Genomic DNA, 17,764 nt, shown 5'->3' on the forward strand with positions numbered 1-17,764 from the left:
TTATATCTTAGATGGCTGCTTGCAAGCTTTTAAGACCTCAGGCGCTACTCACCAAATTTAATGGTGTGGCTGTCCTGTTGTATTCAGGAGCTTTCTGGTCAAATTTCTCCATGCAAAGTCTTAATTTCTCGTAGATCTTCCTGATGTCAGGTGTGTGCTCCTTCTGGTCGATCTGCTGCTCTCTCTTGAGCACCGTGTCCTTGCAGTTTGTGCAGCAGTGGATGTGGTTGTCATCCTTCCTATCTAGCACAGAGCTCACACTGCTCACATTGCTGATGCTGCTCCAATGGGAGCCATGGACACTGGTGGGTGACTGGCTGGGGCTGGCGTGGACATTCAGGCAGTCCTCGCTGGAACTGGTGAGCTTGTTTGCCAGGGGAAGGCTGCTGAGCTCCATGCACTTCTTGCACATGATAGGCCTGCAAAGGCGGCAGTTGTGGTGGTGGTTACGGATGCTGGACTTATTTCCACAGTCTGGACAGAAAGGGACGTCCTGGTTGTTGACCCAAGGCACCACAGACTTTTCTATTGCTTGAATCTTAGCTGACTCGGCATTCGTTCTGTCAAATGCAGTGGGCTTCTCTAACCTGATTATTAATTTACTGACTTTCACAACAGAGTGGTCAGTTCTGGCAGTTTGGTATTTTTTAATATTCGAAAGATGGCTTCTCACAGCACCAAGTTCCTGGGGCTCCCACATGTACGGATCAACCCCTCCGTAGCTGAAAGACTCACATCCTCGGGTCCCTGATTCTGCTTGGTCATCAACTTTTCATTTCAGCAACCTATTCTTTGCTTTCTTAGCCTTCTGGACAAGACTTCTAATTTGTCTGTTGACATAACGATCTTCCCCTGAGTGCTCTTCCTCGTAATGTGACTGAAGCTGATAGAAAGACTGCAGGTCCTTCAGGCACAGAGGGCAGAGGAAGCCCTCCCTCACTTCGCCTGGGTCATCCAGGGAAGCCACAGCGGTGCCCTCTCAACCCCCACAAGGCAGTGGCCTCATGCCAAAAGGCAGCTTGGTTCCCCCACAAGGGTCAGGGCTCCTGCAGGATTAGCTTAGCCAAATAGCACACTGATGATGAGAAGTGGCATCGTGGCCCTGAATGAGGTTTCCTCTCAGGAGTAGTAAGAGCCCTGGCTTCTATACTCAGCTGGGGTTCCACGGGCCCACAGGCCTATCAGGTCCATGGGCCAAGGCTGTGGGCCTCCACAGGCCCTCACATTACTGGGGCTGCCATTACTATTGTCAGCTCGGAGCTCGATAGGCGCGCCTGTGGCGGCGGCCTCCTCTTCCTTCTTTGAGAAGGAAATACGAGATTTGGGTAAGTTTAAAAAATCTCGTAATTAGTTATTTGGAGCTAAAGTCTTTGGGTTATCACGTTAATTATGCAAATAGTGCCTCTAAGTTCTTTTTTTTTAAACCTCCCAAACCATTTGCAGTGTTTAAGAAAAGGAATTCTATAAACCTTTCTGTGATATTTATGTTACTTTCTGGTATTTTTTCCCTTTTCCTTCACAATAAAAGAGTGTTTAAACTTATCAAAATCACTTGGATTTTACGTCTATAGTCGGGATCCTAACATCTCAATTTTCGACACTTATAAATGCTTTAATAGATACATGGACAGTAATTTCTTTTGACTTGAATGTAATAATCGGGCTCATTTATCTAGGCTGACAAGATTTCATTTCCTAATGATATTTTATTGTAAATTTATTTGATTTCCTTTAATATATTATCTCATTTCTCATCGCCTTTGCTTTTGAAAAAATATGAATAATTTTCTCTGGAATTATGAAGACTTGGCCCTAAGCTGACAGCTCTGAGACGCAGTGAATATCTCCACCCTTTTAAACAAATTACATAGTTTGATAACAAAGTCCCAAAAAGAAGAGAACATGAGTTGATCAAGAAGCTATTCTAAAAGACATTCAAAGATTGTACTTTCAGGGGCTCTTGTTTTCTTTTCAAGAAGGAGAATTAAAATAATTAGACCAACCTGTCTCTATTTCTATATTTTCAACTGCCTCGTTGATATCTGTCTGAAGGTCCCACAGTCAATTCACATTCAACACTTGGTTACAAAAACAAATTTGCCTTCTTCCCACCCAAATGGCTTCTCCTCCTGTTGCCAGGTGAAAACCCCAGGTTTTGCTCAGCGTGACTTGTTACAGGTAATAAACAAGAGGCTGAGGTGGGAGACCAGAAAGACGCCTTTATTTTGTTGTACAAGGAAAGGAGCAATTGGGGTTATTGCCTCCAAGACTGCTCGAAGGTAGCTCGGGGAGGTTGGCTTTTAAAGAGAGCAGGCAAGGAAATGCAAATTCATCATAAAGATTCAGAATTGATTTTTACACTGGTGCTCAGAGCTTGGGGATGATAAGCATTTTCTTTGGACAAAGGTTCAATCCCCCAGGATGGAGGAAGAGGTTGATTTTCCTTCATTAGGATGTTAAGTCTCCACCAAGGGGTGGGTTGAGGCCATCTATGGCCCATTCTGTGGTTATCTTGTCGAGTACAATTTCAAAAGTATATGCCGCTTATTCTGCTCAGTGTAGGAGGGTAAGACAGAACAGGTGCCTCTCAGAAGGGCTGGGCTTTGAGGCTCCCTGCCTCACTCCTGTGTTCTTTATTTCTCTTAAGAACATCACCATTCACTCAGTCAAGCTGAAAATTACACGACATTTTGGAAACTTTAATCTCCCCCAATAGTTAGTCTGTCGCAATGTCCTGATTCCTGTAACTTCTAAATAGCTCTCAAAACTGTCTCTTCTTCCCAAATATTTTGCTACTTTCCTCGTGAGTCTTGTCTGAACAATCACTACCAACCAAGCAACCAACCAGTTGCCGTCGGGTGATTCTGACTCACGGCAACCCCATGTGCGTACACACGGTTTTCAGTGGCTCATTTTTTGGAAGTAGATCTCCAGGTCTTTCTTCTGAGGTGCTTCTGGGTAGACTCGAACGTCCAACCTTTGGGTTAGCAGCAGAGTACATTAACATTTGCGCCACCCAGGGATTCCGACGATCACTACAATCTCCTAATTGGTTTCCCTGCCTCCAGCCTCACCACACATTACCCATCTTCCATGCTGGTACAAGGGAGATTCTTATGGGAATACAAACCTGACCTTAACTCCCTATCTAAATACTCTTCGTTGGCTTCACGTTACCTACAATATGATGTCCACAGTCCTCAGCGAGGCATGTGAAGCCCTTCAGGACCTGGTCCCAGCCTAGCTCTTCAATCTCATCTTTTGTCACTCTTCCCCTTTGTCACCTTCCTACCTCAAACTCCGGTTCATCTTTGAAGAGTAAACTCAAGCATCACTTCCTCTGATGATGCTGCAGCAGAAGTGTCCATGGTCCCCTCTATACTTCTACACCTCGTGCATGACTCTAAGACATGATTTACTCATTGTTGTAACTGTTTATGTCTCGCTCTGTCACTGGACTGCAAGATTCTCAAGAGAAAGTATTGTGTTCAATTCACTGTTTCCTCAATTCTTAACACAATGCTGGGCACATATTGAATGAAGAGTTGAATGTCTGAATAAGTCCCAAGAGACTGTTGGAGTTATTTTCTTTTGCCGGATGGCTTATTTATTGCCTCTTTGAAGCATTAACTGGAGTTGGCTACTTATTACAATGCTATTTGTTGAAATGGCATTTGACCTGTGTTTCACAATTCCACAGTAGAAAGAAATGACCGAATAAGACTGTGATTTAGAAGCCTGTGGTTGTGATATAAACACAGGTTACTTGCAATTTTGATCATTTTTTAAAAGCCTTGCTGCAAAATTGTATTTTCTTTCTCCTCCCAGCTCCACCTTTTCTGCAAACACCACATACATGCTTATTTGTTTATGTCGTTGAGATGCCTTCCGTATTGGGTTTTGCAATAATCATTTGGTTTCTACAAAATCGGGTTGGTAAGCATCACTTCCATTGCAGTCCCAGGCTGTGAGGCAACTTCTGATAAACAAGTGCCACCAAAATACCATAGGTATTTCTGTGAGTGGGAAGAGAGCACCACTAAGATCAGTTTATTTCCTCAGGTCCTACCTTGTTTTAATACAGTTCAGTTTTTAAAGGCAGTATGTACTGAAGTAAAGGGGAAACTCCCTGAAATTTGAAGCAAATTTTTTTCAAAACATAGGACAGACGTAAAAAAGCCTAAATGCCGCTCGTCATTCATCAAGGGGTGCTTTAATTTCATTGATGATTATACTGAAACCTCTCTCTTTAAAGGTAATGTCCAGGTCCACCCGACATTCAGCTGAGTTTGGGGATTACATAATACGCATTTAAGAGTTGATTAGAAGGGATGGGAGATTTCCAATAACGGTGAACAAAATCCTCACTTCCTTTTGGTTCTCAGCCTTTAGGGTTGCCTTAAGAAAGCCTACAATGTGAAATCCAAAAGCAAAACTAGTTTAACCATCACATGACAAGTTACAGAGTAAAATAATTACATGCTTGAAAGATCCCGAAGATTATATATAGTTGTTTTTGTGTATTTTTATTAAAATTCTATTTTTCATGGCAATTTGAATGTAAAAGACTTTAAATGTTTCATGAAGAAACATCAAAGTCTGTAAAAACCTGAGAGCGAACTAAGAAGAGAATAAAATTAGTTGCTGTTCCATTAAAAAATCAGCTTTCTGTTCAGAAGGAAAATAATGACAATTTTGTTAAAAAGAATTTTATTATCTCACTATTCAAGGCCCTTCACCAGTCTAGCCCCCAACTGATCTTCCTTGACCTCCATCTCCACTCCTCCTCCAGAAAACAGCATCCCTTCTTTCTCTGCAGCTCTGTAGGATTTAGTCATCCTTCTCTCATAGCATTCATCATCTGCATTAAACCGAAACCAAATCAGTCACTACTGAGTCAGTTTTGATTCAGGGCAACCCCAAGTGTGTCAGAGTAGAACTGTGCTCCATAGGGGTTTCAGTGATGGATTTTTCAGAAGCGCATCACCAGGCCTTTCTTCTGCGGTGCCTCGAACCTCCAATCTCTTGGTTAGCAGCTGAGCCTTTTAGCCGTTTGCACTACTCAGGGACTCCTCACCTATGTTGTTGTCGTGTGCCTTCGAGCGGATTCTGACTCATAGCAAAAAAAAAACCCTAAATATTAGAGCTTTTGTTTTAATCCAGTGGAAATGTGATCTCTCTGACTTGTTCACTGGCCAAGAATCCAACTCAGGCCTTCCACGTGAAAGTAAAAATTCTACCACTGAATCACCACTGCCCCCCACACCATAATAAACCTTTGTTTTGTAAAGTTTATTCAAAGCTGGCCAACTCACAAAATACAAACACAACAAACAACAAAAGTATTTAAAATGAAGGGCTCTGGAATAAGACTGCCTGGGTTCAAATTCTGACTCTAGCACTTCCTGACTTCAGTTTCTTCATCTGTAAAATGCCCATAGTAATAGTAAAAAGCCTCCTTGGATTTCTGCAAAATCGAATGAGTGAATACTTGTGACGTGCTTACAGCAACGACTGGCATACAGTAACTGGTCAATTTCTCAGCGACAGCTGCTACAGCGATGTGTTAGAGGGGAAATATGCATGTGGGGGATTGAGAATTGTTTGATTTATTGTTGTTAGTTGCCTTCCATTCAGCTCTGACTCATGGTGACTTTATGTATAACAGAACAAAACATTGTCCAGCCCTGTGCCAACCTCACAATTTTTGGTACGTTTGAGCCCATGGTTGCAGCCACCATGTCAATCTATCTCATGGAGGGTTTCCTTAATTTTTGCTGACCCTCTGCTTTAGCAAACATGATGTTCTTTTCTAGCAATTGGTCTTTTTTTTTTTTTTTTTAATTGTACTTTAGATGAAGGTTTACAGAACAAACTAGTTTCTCATTAAACAGCACACGCATTGTTTTATGACATTGGTTAACAACCCCACAAAGTGTCAACACTTTCCCTTCTCAACCTTGGGTTCCCTATTACCAGGTTTCCTGTCACCCCCCTTCCCACCCCTACCCCCCACCCCCCGCCTTCTAGTCCTTGCCCTGGGGCTGGTGTGCCCCCTTAGTCTTGTTTTGTTTTATGGGCCTGCGCAATCTTTGGCTGAAGGGTGAGCCTCAGGAATGACTTCACTACTGAGCTGAAAGAGTGTCCGGGTGCCATACGCTTAGGGTTTCTCTGGTCTCTGCTAGGCCAGCAAGTCTGGTCTTTCTTTCTGAGTTATGCTTTTGTTCTACATTTTTTTCCAGCTCTGTCCAGGACCCTGTCAGAGCAGTCAGTGGTGGTAGCTAGGCACCATCTAGTTGTACTGGACTCAGTCTGGTAGAGGCCATGGTAGATGTGGTCCATTAGTTCTTTGGACTAACCTTACCCTTGTATCTTTAGTTTTCTTCATTCTTCCTTGCTCCCAAATGGATGAGACAACTGGAGTATCCTAGATGGCCTCTCACAGGCTTTTAAGACCCTGGGTGCTACTCACCAAAGTAGAGTGTAGAACTTTTTTTTTTATAAACTATATTATGCCAGTTGAGCTAGATGTTCCCTGAGACCACGGTCCCCACAACCCTCAGCCCAGCAATTTGGTCACTCAGGGAGTTTGGAAGTGTCTATGGAGCTTCCATGGCCTTGCCTTGTACAAGTTTTGTGCTGTACTGTGTACTGTCTTACCCTTCACCAAAGTAACCACTTATCTACTGTCTATTTGGTGTTTTTCCATCTCCACCCCTCCCTCCCTTGTAACCATCAAAGATTGTCTTTCTCTGTTTAAACCTTTTCATGAGTATTTACAGTAGTGGTCTCATACAATATTTGTCCTTCTGTGATTGCCTTATTTCGCTCAGCATAATGCCCTCCAGAGTCATCCACATTATGAGATGCTTCACAGATTCGTCTTTGTTCTTTATCATTGCATAATACTCCATTGTGTGTATGTACCACAGTTTCTTTATCCATTCATCTATTGATGGGCATCTAGGTTGTTTCCATCTTTCTGCTATTGTGAACAATGCTGCAATGAACATGGGTGTGCATGTGTCTACTCATGTGATGACTCTTGTTTCTTTAGGATATATTCTTAGGAGTGGGATTGCTGGATCATATGGTATTTATATTTCTAGCTTTCTGAGGGAGTGCCATATCATTTTCTAAAATGGTTGTGCCATTTTACATTCCCACCAGCAGTGCATAAGAGTTTCGATCTCCCTGCAGCCTCTCCAACATTTGTTATTTCCTGGTTTTTTGATGTGTGCCAGTAATGCCAGGGTGAGATGGTAGCTCATTGTGGTTTTGATTTGTATTTCTCTAATGGCTAGTGATCACCAGCATTTCCTCATGTGTCTGTTGGCCGCTTGAATGTCTTCTTTGGTCAAGTGTCTGTTCATTTCCTTCACCTATTTTTTAATTGGATTATTTGTCTTTTTGTTGTAGAGGTGTTGGATTTTCTTGCAGATTTTAGAGATTAGACTTTTGTCTGATTTGAAATAGCTAAATTTTTTTTCCCCCAGGTTCTCTTTTTACTCATTTGGTGAAGTCTTTTGATGAGCATAAGTGTTTAATTTTTTGAAGATCCCAGTTATCTAGCTTATCTTCTGGAGTTTGTGTACTGTCGGTTGTGGTTTGTATCCTGTTAATGCTGTGTATTAGGGCCTCTAGACTTGATGCGCTGGGTTGGGTTAGAATTGGTCCTATTTTTTCTTCTATGAACTTCATAGGTTTTGGCTTTATATTTAGCCAAAATTTGATCCATTTTGAGTTAGTTTTTGTATGTGGTATGAGGTATGGGTCCTGTTTCATTTTTTTTGCAGATGAACATCCAGTTTTGCCAGCACCATTTGTTAAAAAGTTTGTCTTTTCCCCCATTTGATGGACTTTGGATCCTCGTCAAAGATCCGGTGACCCTGGGTGGGTGGATTTACATCTGGGTTCTCGATTCTGTTCCATTGGTTAATGTATCTGTTGTTGTACCAGTACCAGGCTGTTTTGACTACTGTAGCTGTAAAAGTAGGTCATGAGGTCAGGTACTTACTGCGAATCCTCCTACTTTATTCTTCTTCAGTAGTGCTTTATTTATCCAGGGCTTCTTCCCTTTCCATATAAAGTTAATGATAAGCTTTTCCATCTCTTTAAAGAATGTTGCTGGTATTTGGATGGGGATTGCATTGTCTTTGTAAATTGCTTTGGGTAGAATTGTCATTTTTACAATATTGAGTCTACCTATCCGTAAGCATGGTATGTTTTTCCATTTATGTAGATCTCTTTTGGTTTTTTGCAGTAGTGTTTTGTAGTTTTCTTTATATAGGTCTTTTACATCCGCAGTTAGATTTATTCTGAAGTATTTTATTTTTTTAGGGGCTATGCATTTTTTACTCATTTATTTAAAAAAAAAAAATTTTTTTTTTTTTCATTATAGATGGTATTGTTTTCCTGGTTTCCTTTTCATCGTTCTCTTTATTGGTGTATAGGATTCCAAGTGATTTTTGTATGTTTATCTTGTATCCTGCTATTCTGCTGAATCTTTCTATTAGTTCCAGTAGTTTTCTCATGGAGTCTCTTGGGTTTTCCATATTGAGTATCATATTATCCACAAATAGGGACATTTTAACCTCTTCATTACCAATTTGGATGCCCTTTATTTCTTTTTCTTGCCTTATTGCTCTAGCTAGGACTTCCAGCGTGATGTTAAATAGGAGTGGAGATAAAGGGCATCCTTGCCTTGTTCCTGTTCTCAAGGGTATTGTTTTCAGCTTCTCTCCATTTAGAATGATGTTGGCTGTTGGTTTTGCATAGGTGCTCTTTACTACGTTGGTAAATTTCCCTTCTATACCTATTTATTGAGAGTTTTTATCAGGAATGGTTGTTGGACTTTGTTGAATGCCTTTTCTGCATCAATTGAGATGATCATGTGCTCCTTTCCTTTTATTTATGTGGTGGGTTACATTGATTGATTTTCTAATGTTGGACCATACTTGCATACCTGTATGAATCTTGCTTGGTCATGATGTATTATTTTTTTGATATGATGCTGACTTCTACTGCCTAGAATTTTGTTGAGAATTTTTGCATCTATATTCATGAGAGATATTGGTCTGTAATTTTCTTTTTTTGTGGCGTCTTTGCCTGATTCTGGTATCTGGGTAATGCTGGCTTCATAGAATGAATTTGGAAGTATTGCCACCTTTTCTGAAATAGTTTGAGTAGTACTGATATAAGCTCTTCTCTGAATGTTTGGTAGAATTCTCCAATGAAGCTATCTGGGCCAGGGTTTTTTTGTCGATATTGTTGTTGGGAGTTTTTTTTTTTTTTTACCTTTTCAATCTCTTCTCTTGTTATGGGTCTGTTCGGATTTTCAACATCATTTTGTGTTAGTTTGGGTAGGTAGTGTATTTCTAGAAATTTGTCCATTTCCTCTAGATTTTCAAATTTGTTGGAGTATAGTTTTTCATAATACTCTGTTATGATCCTTTTTATTTCAGTCTGTTGTAATTATATTAGATTTCTTGAAATGCCATGTTGTTGCCCTGCTAAGCTGTGAGCTTCTTAATTTTTTTTTTCTTTTTAATTGGTGTATAACTTACCTAAAATTCACTAAAATTTAGGGTACAGATGATGGCTTTTCACATTTTCATCCAGAGTGTAATACAGAACATTTCCAGCACCCTAGAAAGCTCCCTTGGGCCCTTTCCCAGTCAATACCCCACCCCCAGGGGTAACCAGTGGTGTCATGGGGGGTGTGGGGTGTGGACCACATCCCCTGACACTGTCAGAGGAGGAGACACAAAAATGACCCCAGGGCCCAGTCGGTGGCAGCCTCGGCGGTGGTGGGCAGGCAGGCGCTGCTGGGGGAGAGGCTGCCAAAGCTATGGCGTCATTAGTGTTGGTGTCACACATCACCAGTGCAGTAACTCATCACCATCTCCTTCTCATCTGCCAGTCACAGTGCCAGCGGCCAGGCCACAGCTCCCTGCCATTGGGCAGAGGAGAGGTTCTCCACCTCGACCAGTGGAAGTGGGGACAAGCTGTGGGGGAGCAAGGCTGCATTGCACAGCTTTCTGCTCTGCATGGGTGGTGGAGTGGGGCCAGGCCATTCTGCCCACGTGGGTGGGGGTGGATGACACCATGAATTGCTGCCCTAGTAACACCAACCCTAGTGACTCCATTGGAAGTAATTACTTTTCTGACTTCTATCATAGTTGATTTATTTAACTTGTTCTTGAACTTCAAGTAAATATAATTGTATTTTGGGCACTTTTTGTGTTTGACTTCTTTCTCTCAACATTTTGTCTTCCACAGGGTTGAGTCTAGCAATAGCCTTGCTACTGTTGTATAGAGAATCCCACTATATGACTATACCAAATTTTATTTATCTTTTCTACTGTTAATGGATATTACAGCTATTTCCAATATTTGGCTATTATGAATAAAACTGCCACACACATTTTTACACATTTTTGGGATAGAGATATGTTCTCATTTCTCATTTCGCTTAGGAGCATACAAAGAAGTGGAATTGTTGGGCCATAAGTTTAGTAAATACTCACAAATAATATTCCAAAGTGTTGTACCAGACTGTGATCTTTTGCAGGGCAATGATATTTTTTTCAGTCACCCTCATGTCCCCTGAATCTAATATACCACTTGGAACATAATATATGCTTGGAAAACATTTGTTGAAAGAATAGATGACTAGATGTATCAGTTAGGGTTCTTTTGTTGCAAATAACAGAAACTAATTTTGGCTAACACAAGCACAAAAGAAATTTATTATGAGGTGTTTTAGCTAGGATTCCTAGTTTTAGACAACTGAACCCATGCCAGGTAGTTTAAGCAGAAATGTATTGAGTACGGATATTAGGTAGCTTAAAGAATTTCCTTGAAGGCAAGAAAACCAAGCACAAATGCCATACATCCAGGATCATTATAACCAGGAGAAACGTTCAACTATGCAGACTGTTGTCACAATACATCCTTTTGTCACTGCCCACCACTTTGCGTCTCTGATGCTGGGGACTGGAGGTGGAATTTCTGCTCAAGCTGTCTCAGATGACCTTATCTTCTGCGTAAAGCCACTACCTCACAAAACTCACAACTGTCTTCCAAATCTCTTGCAGATACATCTGCTCGGTGATAAACCCAAGTCATGTATGAACCCTAGCTGCAAGAGAATCTGGGAAATGCAGTTTTAATTTCCAACTTGTACTGTACAAGAGGGTATGTTGGGGGCGGCAGGGCAGATTCTGATACAGAAACTAAAAAGCAGACCAGGAAACAGTCTCAGAAAGAGACAGGGCTGCTTTGAAGGTCTAGATGACCAACTGACATTTCTCCTAAGGATATCATTCTTCCCTTTATGATGAAGACTCAGAGTCTTGGGGGAAAAAGTCCAGGTAGCAAAGCTAGGATCGTATGACCATTCCTTGGGTAGTAGAGGGCTGGACAGTCTCACCAAAATGACATGCAATGGAGAAGTAATTACCCAAAAGGAAATGGGATACTGTTCCCCCTCACACACTTAGGGGTAAAAACCCACAAATGCCCACTACAGAGTAGAAAAGATTAAAAAATGATAGTTTGAAGGTCCAAACCACATTTCACACATTCTGCCTGAGAGCTGATATCCCCGTGATTTCTAGCAGTTAGAGTCAAAAGGGACTAGGCAGATCATTTTATGGGGTCAGGTATACTGTGGTATAATTTACATACAGTAAACTCTGTGTTTTTAGGTTTATGGCACAGTCAAGATATAGAATATTCTCATTCCAAAAAGTTCCTTTGTGCCACTTTGTGGTCAGTTCCATCCCCTCATCCCTAGCCCCACACCCAGTCCCTGGCAATTACTGATCTGATTTCTGTCCCTCTAGTTCTGCCTTGTCCAGAATGTCATGTAAATGGAACCATATAATATGCAGCTTTTAAGTCTGACTTCTTTTACTTAGCCAAGAGATCATTTTGCCCAATGGTTTTCAAACTCTGATCCCTTCTACTGGGGAAAACTTTTTTCCCCAAACAACCCTTTATGCAGAAATCTAATATTTGAGACAGAAAAAAAATGGATTGCTTTCATGAAATCAGAACGAGGGGCCCAAGTCCAATGTTGCTTGTGATAAAGCACACTGTAGCTTGCTGACTGAATTTCATTTATCCCATGTATCTCACGGTTACAATCTTTTCAGATTCACTGTGTTTTTTTCAAAGTAGATTTCTTATTACAGAAATTATCACAGATCGCTTTTTCTAAGGCATGGACCAGGGCAACTATCAGAAATGCTAAAAGAGTTCTTGTCCTTCAATTTGTGTTGATATTATGGATTCGTATTTACTTAGCTGATTTTCTTGCTAAAAATATTCAATTCAGGTCCACTAGGTGTCAGTTGTCATCTCTTATAAAAAAAAAAATATAGCTTACTTAAACTGCTTCGTCTAAATACCACTATTAACCATTAAAATGGTGCGTGCCTGCTAGCACTGTATCTGAACAAATCTGAAGGGAAGTTTGTGTAGGGTGTGTCTTCTAGATGTGTGCTGTCCAGCTTGGTAGACATTAACCTCATGTAGCTACTGCACACTTGAAATGTGCCTAATCCAAATCGAAATGTCCTGTTGGTGCAAAGTACATAGCCAGATTTTGAGGATTTCGTATAGAAAAGAAGGATGTAAAAATATCTCAGTAATAATTTTTATACTGATGGTACTGTGAAATCATAAATCTTGAATATGTTAGTTAATATGTTACTAAAATATACAACAGAATATATTATTAAAATAATAGAACAGAAGGAACCTGGCTGGCACAAGCAGTTTGTGATCAGCTGCTAATGGAAAGGTAGGAGGTTTGATCCCAGCCAGTAGCTCTGTGGATCTGCTTCCTTAATGATTACAGCCAAGAAAGCCCTATGGAGTAGTTCTACCTGGTAGCACATGGGGTCACCATGAGTTGGGGCATCTAACAGCAACAACATAATAAAACATATTAAAGCATATTATTACTAAAATAAGTGATACTACTGTTTATTTTTTAAATATTACTACAAGGAAATTTTAATTATATATGTGTCTCATATTTGCGGTTTGGTTAGATCAGCCCTAATCTAGACAGATCGCTGGTGAGTCTGCACCTGTGTGTATTTGCTAACTGTTCTCAAGAAAGACCCAAAAGCTACACTTCTCCAATCTGGAGCTCAGAGAACACGAACAACAGAGGCCACTTCCATTTTTTTCAGCTTCCTGGTAAATTTTGAAGAAACGGGAAATGCCAAAAGCGGAGTTACATAAATTAATTTATATTTTTATACTGAAAAATTTTACATCTAATGTATCAGCACTTTTAACATAAAAAATGCATTGCAATATAATATGCTGTCCTAACCGTAAGATAACTTGGAATTTATAAAAAAGAAAACATATTGATGATGCAGTCCAGTAAAAACCAGTTGCCATTCAGTCAACTTTGACTCATGGTGACATCATGTGTGTTGGAGTAGAACTCTACTTCTTAGAGTTTTTATTGGCTGACTTTCAGAAGTAGATCTCCAGGCCCTTCTTCGGAGGCTCCTCTGGATGGACTCAAACCTCCAAACTTTTGGCTAGCAGCCAAGGGCTTAACTGTTTGCACCATCCACCCATTAAACCCCAAAAAACCAAACCCATTGTATCGAGTTGATTCTGACTCATAGTGACCCTATAGGACGGAGTAGAACTGCCCCATAGGGCTTCCAAGGAACAGCTGATGGATTCGAACTGCTGACCTCTTGGTTAGCAGCCAAGCTCTTAATGACTGTGTCACCAGGGACTCTTTTTTTTTTATTGTGCTTCAACTGCAAGTTTACAAATCACGTCAGTCTCTCATACAAAAATTTATGTATACCTTGTTATACACTCCTAGTTGCTCTACCGCTAATGAGACAGCACACTCCTTCTTTCCACTCCCTATTTTCGTATCCATTCAGCCAGCTTCTGACCCCCTCTGCCCTCTCATCTCCCATCCAGACGGGAGCTGCCCACATTGTCTCATGTGTCTACTTGATCCAAGAAGCCCACTCCTCACCAGTATCATTTTGTATTCCGTAGTCCAGTCCAATCCCTGTCTGAAGAGTTGGCTTTGGGAATGGTTCCTGTCTTGGGCTAACAGGAGGTCTGGGGACCATGACCCCTGGGGTCCTTCTAGTCTCAGTCAGACCATTAAGTCTGGTCCTTTTAAGAGAATTTGAGGTCTGCATCCCACTGCTCTCCTGCTCCCTCAGGGGTTCTCTGTTGTGTTCCCTGTCAGGGCAGTCATCGGTTGTAGCCAGGCACCATCTAGTTCTTCTGGTCTCAGGCTGATGCAGTCTCTGGTTTATGTGGCCCTTTCTGTCTCTTGGGCTCATAATTACCTTGTGTCTTTGGTATTCTTCATTCTCCTTTGCTCCAGGTGGGTAGAGACCAATTAATGAGGGACTCTTAATAGGTCACAGTTTTAAAGTTGGTAAAGGATCTTCTTTCCATGTTTTGTTTCATCTTGGTAAATTGTATGTATAACTGCGTTTGGAGATGACTTCAGAAGTCTTAACTGCAGACCCTTTGTGAAGGTGAGGCCTGAGCCCAGTGAGCCACCTCTCAGCCTCACTTTACCCCAATGGTGACAGGCCCTGTCTTCAGTGCTTCTCATGCATCTGCTACTTGGTACTTGTGTGTGTTAGGTTCTCAGCTGCACACTTTACAGACATTATCTGGAAGCCTTCCAGCAACCTGCACAAGAGGTATCCTTATTCTCAGAGAGTGAAAGGGTGACTGCTGATTCTACTCCAAACTTCTCTCAGGTCTGATGGCCTTCGAGGGATAGAGTGATGGCAGTTCGGGGTGAAAAGGATAATAAAGGAAGGAAGTGACAAGAAATGTATCTCCCATTGCTTTTCTAGATACAGGTAAACTTTCCTTCTCACAAGGGTGGCATTCAGACTCACCCACAAAGCGCTTTCTCCGGAGCTGATTGTTTGCTTCTGTGTGTATGCTAGACTGCCCCAATTTGGAGGCATTTTCAAAACTATTATCTGGAGGGCGGGAGGAAAGCTGTAGCCCATATGCCTCCCATTAATGCACGTTCTCCTAGCTACAAATCACTCACTTCAAACCCTGCATTAGGTGGGTGTGGTTTTGCCAACAGGGCTCTCAGGTTCTTATTCTCCTCCATGTACATGCCCTTTATGCTTACAAAGTCAGGTTTTGTTTTGTGACTATGTAAATCAGAGCCAGGGGAGTTTCTTTTTTCCCTGTGGCTGGGACCACAGTGAGATATTCTCCACAATCCAGCACTTTATCCACTTCTGCACTGTGTGGGCAGAAAACAAGGCCAAGGGAGCACCTGAATGCACTTTTCACCTGGTTTAAACAAGGAGCTTTGATTTCTCCCCCTTCCGCTTAATCATCATGGGGCTTGAAGCAAAAGCAGGATTCATAGCGATTTTTTTTTTCAATTCTTTTTTTTTTTTATTTTCACTGTGCTTTAAGTGAAAGTTTACAAGTCAAGTCAGTCTCTCATACAAAAATTGATATACACCTTGCTATATACTCCTAGGTGTTCTCCCCCTAATGAGACAGCACACTCCTTTCCACTCTCTATTTTTGTGTCCATTCGGCCAGCTTCTGACCCCCTCTGCCCTCTCATCTCCCATCCAGACGGAAGCTGCCCACATTGTCTCATGTGTCTACTTGATCCAAGAAGCTCACTCCTCACCAGTATCATTTTGTATTCCATAGACCAGTCCAATGCCTGCCTGAAGAGTTGACTTTGGGAATGGTTCCTATTTTTAGCTAACACAAGGTCTGGGGACCAGGATCTCCGGGATCCTTCTAGTCTCAGTCAGACCATTAAGTCTGGTCCTTTTACAGGAATTTGAGGTCTGTATCCCACTGCTCTCCTGCTCCCTCAGGGGTTCTCTGTTGTGTTCCCTGTCAGGGCAGTCATAGGTTGTAGCCGGGCACCATCTAGTTCTTCTGGTCTCAGGCTGATGTAGTCTCTGGGGTTTATGTGGTCCTTTCTGTGTCTTGGGCTCATAATTACCTTGTGTCTTTGGTGTTCTTCATTCTGCTTTGCTCCAGGTGGATTGAGGCCAATTGATGCATCTTAGATGGCCACGTGCTAGCATTTAAGACCCCGTATGCCACTCTCTAAAGCAGGATACAGAATGTTTTCTTAATAGATTTTATTATGCCAATTGACCTAGATGTCCCCTGAAACCATGGTTCCCAAACCTCCGCCCCTGCTATGCTGGCCTTTGAAACATTCAGTTTATTCAGGAAACTGCTTTGCTTTTGGTTTAGTCCACTTTTGGTGACCTCTCCTGTATTGTGTGTTGTCTTTCCCTTCACCTAAAATAGTTCTTGTCTATTAATTAGTGAATACCCCTTTCCCTCCCTCCCTCCCCACTCTCGTAACCATCAAAGAATATTTTCTTCTCTGTTTAAACTATTTCTCGAATTCTTATAATAGTGGTCTCATACAATATTTGTCCTTTTGCAACTGGCTAATTCCACTCAGCATAATGCCTTCCAGATTCCTCCACGTTGTGAAATGTTTCACAGATTCATCATTGTTCGTTGTTGATGCGTAGTATTGCATTGTGTGAATATACCACAATTTATTTATCCATTCTTCCATTGACGGGCGCCTTGGTTGCTTCCATCATTTTGCTGTTGTAAACAGTGCTGCAGTGAACATGGGTCTGCACATACCTGTTCGTGTGACAGCTCTTATTTCTGTACGATATATTCCAAGGAGTGGGATTGCTGGATTGTATGGTAGTTCTATTTTTAACTTTTTAAGGAAGCACCAAATCAATTTATGAAAACCAAGTAAAGGGAAATAGTAACTTGTGGGTTTGAGTACAATTTGGCATTCATATGACTCAAAGAATTGTGTGGTTTTGGGTTCTGGTGAGTGCGCCACTGCATTTTTGGATGGGAGCCTGAGTCTGGAGGGCCGTGGTGGCGGTGGCAGAAATTCATCTAATTTAGCTGAACTCTGGTGAGCCACTATTTAGAAATGAAATAAATAATGAACAAGTCACTCTGAGAACAGTCTACAGCCTCATTAACAGGAAAACAATTACTGTTCCTGTTCAATACTTTATGAACGAAGTGCAGTTTACATGACAGATGTAATTATGTCTTTAGCGTGCCTGTGATCAATCAGATCAATGTTTCATTTAAAGAATCTAAATGCACATTTTCTCTCTCCTGACAGACTTTATTTCATCTCTTTATGTCACAAACATTGGTTGATCTTATAATCTTCTCTCTTGGACACACTTCAGTTGTTGACGAGCGCCGTCGGTGACTGCATTTCTGAGAAAATCAGATGTTCACAGCTTGGGTCCCTGGCATTTTACTTTCATTTTTCAAAGCACTTTTGAAAACTGTAAGGTGTTATATGAGTATCAGCTATCATTATTATATTTTTTGTTCCCTTTTTCTTTTGAGGGGGCAATGAAATAGTGCAATTTGGGGATCTTCATTTATACTATTGAACCATTGAGAAATTATGCCATAAAGTTGTTCATATTCTTTGATACAATGATCCCACCCATTCAAATCAATCAGTCCTAAATAGATGATTCCACAAAAGTAAAAAGCCCTTCTGATGTCACTGCTTGGTCCTTACAATGCTATTTGCATTAAAGGGGAAAGTTCAGCTCAAACAACCAACCAAAGTGGAAACTATCTAAATATTTGACGTTATGGAAATGCACCGATATGTGTGAAATGTATGAGGGACTATTATGCTGATATTTCATATGAGAGT

The 17,764-nt window shown here is 41.2% G+C and overlaps 1 protein-coding gene across 1 annotated transcript; it reads right to left on the reverse strand.

Annotated features, from left to right (window-relative positions):
* Positions 1-37: 37 nt before the first annotated feature.
* Positions 38-15,160, reverse strand: LOC126059982 (rabenosyn-5-like). Its single transcript, XM_049856061.1, is given in 3 exon segments — positions 38-976; positions 1,225-1,299; positions 15,089-15,160. Coding segments are annotated over 3 exon segments (1,086 nt in total).
* Positions 15,161-17,764: the final 2,604 nt, after the last annotated feature.

This window comes from Elephas maximus, chromosome 16 (assembly GCF_024166365.1).
Source record: "Elephas maximus indicus isolate mEleMax1 chromosome 16, mEleMax1 primary haplotype, whole genome shotgun sequence".
In the NCBI taxonomy this organism is placed as follows: Eukaryota; Metazoa; Chordata; class Mammalia; order Proboscidea; family Elephantidae; genus Elephas; species Elephas maximus.